The sequence below is a fragment of the Myripristis murdjan genome, chromosome 1 (assembly GCF_902150065.1).
Source record: "Myripristis murdjan chromosome 1, fMyrMur1.1, whole genome shotgun sequence".
In the NCBI taxonomy this organism is placed as follows: Eukaryota; Metazoa; Chordata; class Actinopteri; order Holocentriformes; family Holocentridae; genus Myripristis; species Myripristis murdjan.
In genome coordinates this window covers 29,839,209-29,841,476 of record NC_043980.1, presented here as the reverse complement: position 1 = coordinate 29,841,476, position 2,268 = coordinate 29,839,209, and the positions used below count along the sequence as shown (strand labels likewise).

Here is a 2,268-nt window from a genome sequence, read left to right as displayed (position 1 = left end):
GTAACACAGAGCCACTTGTTGCTACAGGTATTTTTACACCATATTTTCGGTTTCTTTGGTGTTGAAGAGAGAAAAACACAAAGACAAGGCAGTGGTGAATTACATGTTATCAATCAATGTAATATTCACAAATTCAGGCCACACTAAATTACCAGTGTTTGTTCGTTTTAATAGATAAAATAAATAAAAGTACTTTTCAGAAATTCTGCTCTGCAGTCAACACTCTTGACATTTAATACATTTTTGCAATGCGGGTACAAGTGAGGGGGTAGACACAGCAAGGATGTGGGAGTCATTTGCAAAGTAGGAGATGAACAGAAGATTTAACTAACATCTCTCGCACAGCCCGCTTTTGGGTGTGTTTCTTATTTTTTCTTTTTTCTCGTTTTTTCTTCTATTCTTCTACGCAACCAAGCAAAACATTTATTTTTTTCTTTTTTTAGAAATAAGACAGAACATTCGAAGTCTGCAGCGGTCCATCATCAAAAATGATCGGGTTTGGGGTTTTTTTCTCTCTGCGCGTCTTCCCCGCTCCACGCCACCCATCTTCACTTTCCGGCTCCAGAGAAGCGGTCCCGGTGTCCGGTGGAGCACCTGCACGGGGAGCGCGCGGCCGCCTCCGCCAACCCGAGCGGGACTCACGCGGACAGGCAGTCCAGGGAGTCCAGGGTGAGGAAAACGTCCGCCTTGCACTGGAAGGTGCCCGTCCCGTCCCGGAGCAGCTCGCAGCTCTTCAGGTTTGGAGAGATGTCCTTCACGCAAATGGCCTGTGGGACAAGAAACATGTGATGAACAAAAATAATAAAGAACAAGCAGCAGCAGCTTAGGCTATACAAGCAACGTGTTTAATTTACCCCCCAAAAATACCATAATGCGCATGGTGACCCTATTCATCTCCTAATCACTGTAATAAACATGTGGTGTTCAGTAAACTCAGTGACCCCTTCTAGCATTTATATCTATTATGTTCATTATAATATTCCAAAACGAATTCATGAGTCTGTAATTTTGGTTTTATATCCCTCTAAAACCTTGCTTATTGTAAATATTGTCATAAGGGTAATAAGAGAGACCCAAGTAGGCCAATATAATGTAGATCTTGAGACTGATTCTGCCTGCGGCAGATTGTAACCATTAGGCTGTTTACTTGATTTAAAATTAATCTAACTTTGCACTTCATGCCTGTCATGAGCTTTCATATTTGTCGCTTTGTTCAGCGTACAGCAGCCCGCTGCAGTGTGGTGCTGACCAGACTGCGCCTTTACACAGGAGTGAAAACCTTGAACTTACTCGACAATTTTAGTCTCAAATGTTTTTCAAAAAATTTCCACTGCACAGTCTTTATGATTTCCAATCTAATGTAGTCCAAGTTTTCCGTCTGCTTGCAGCTGTTACCGTTAAACTCCATGTACGTCTCACGGGAGATGTAAAATAAATAAATAAATGATAAAATAAATAAATAAATAAATAAATAAAAATACGAATATAAAATAGGCCTGTATAATATGTATCAGATGTGTAATAAAACATCTTGTATTTATGCAGCAGGCCTCCTGCCATGAGCAGCGAGGCTCCTGTGGTGCTGAACGGACAGCGCTTTTTGCGCGCTGTGGTCTTATCATTTTCCTCTCAGTCTGAAAACCCGACACGCCACAAACTGGACTTACTTGACTAGTTCTCTAATATTTGGATTGCACTTACCATGCTTTTGAGGATGGAGATCTGCCTGCCCTCTGGGACCACGTTGTTACCTGCCGTCTCCCCGCTGTCGATCACCGTTTCCTCGGACTCGGACCTCCGGACGTACGGCGACCTCCTGATGCCGGACAGCAAGCCGGAGGCACGCCCCACCGAGTAGTAACTGGGCCCGGTCGACTGCTTGTACCACGCCTCGATAGGATGGCAGGAGATGAGCAGAGAGACTCCGGCGCACACCATGGCAAACCTGACAGACCTCTCCATACCGGGGATTTCTCGACACTTTTTTCGCAGGAAAAGTTGGCGCTGCTGTGCTGGGTTTTCGTTATGATGTGGCCTCTCTGCTCTCGATGGTCTTTTTGGCAGTCGACTTAATATTTTGTTGGGTATTTCACAAACTTTCTACAGCTTATATAGGATGAGCAGGCGCCGCTATCGTGACCCACGACGTCAGTCACACATCAATCGCGGTGGGCGGATGATGATTCGTCTTTACGTGAGAGAAATAAAACAGACCAATCCGAATTGATCCGTTTTTTGATGGGTCTGGCGGAGTGGGGTGGGGTGGCG

At 44.8% G+C, this 2,268-nt stretch overlaps 1 protein-coding gene across 1 annotated transcript; it reads right to left on the bottom strand.

The window, feature by feature from the left end:
• Positions 1-148: 148 nt before the first annotated feature.
• Positions 149-2,063, bottom strand: npb (neuropeptide B). The gene is made up of 2 exons (XM_030064911.1): positions 1,702-2,063; positions 149-767 (listed from the first exon to the last, which is right to left on the bottom strand). The coding sequence occupies exons 1-2, from the start codon at positions 1,960-1,962 to the stop codon at positions 639-641; spliced, it is 390 nt and encodes a 129-aa protein (XP_029920771.1). The 5' UTR covers positions 1,963-2,063; the 3' UTR covers positions 149-638.
• Between the last annotated feature and the right edge of the window lie 205 nt (positions 2,064-2,268).

Coding starts and splice junctions, on each gene's coding strand:
- npb (XM_030064911.1), bottom strand. CDS start 1,962: ATGGAGAGGTCTGTCAGGTTTGCCATGGTGTGCGCCGGAGTCTCTCTG. Junction 768..1,701: donor TCTCCATCCTCAAAAGCATG/GTAAGTGCAATC, acceptor CTTGTCCCACAG/GCCATTTGCGTGAAGGACAT.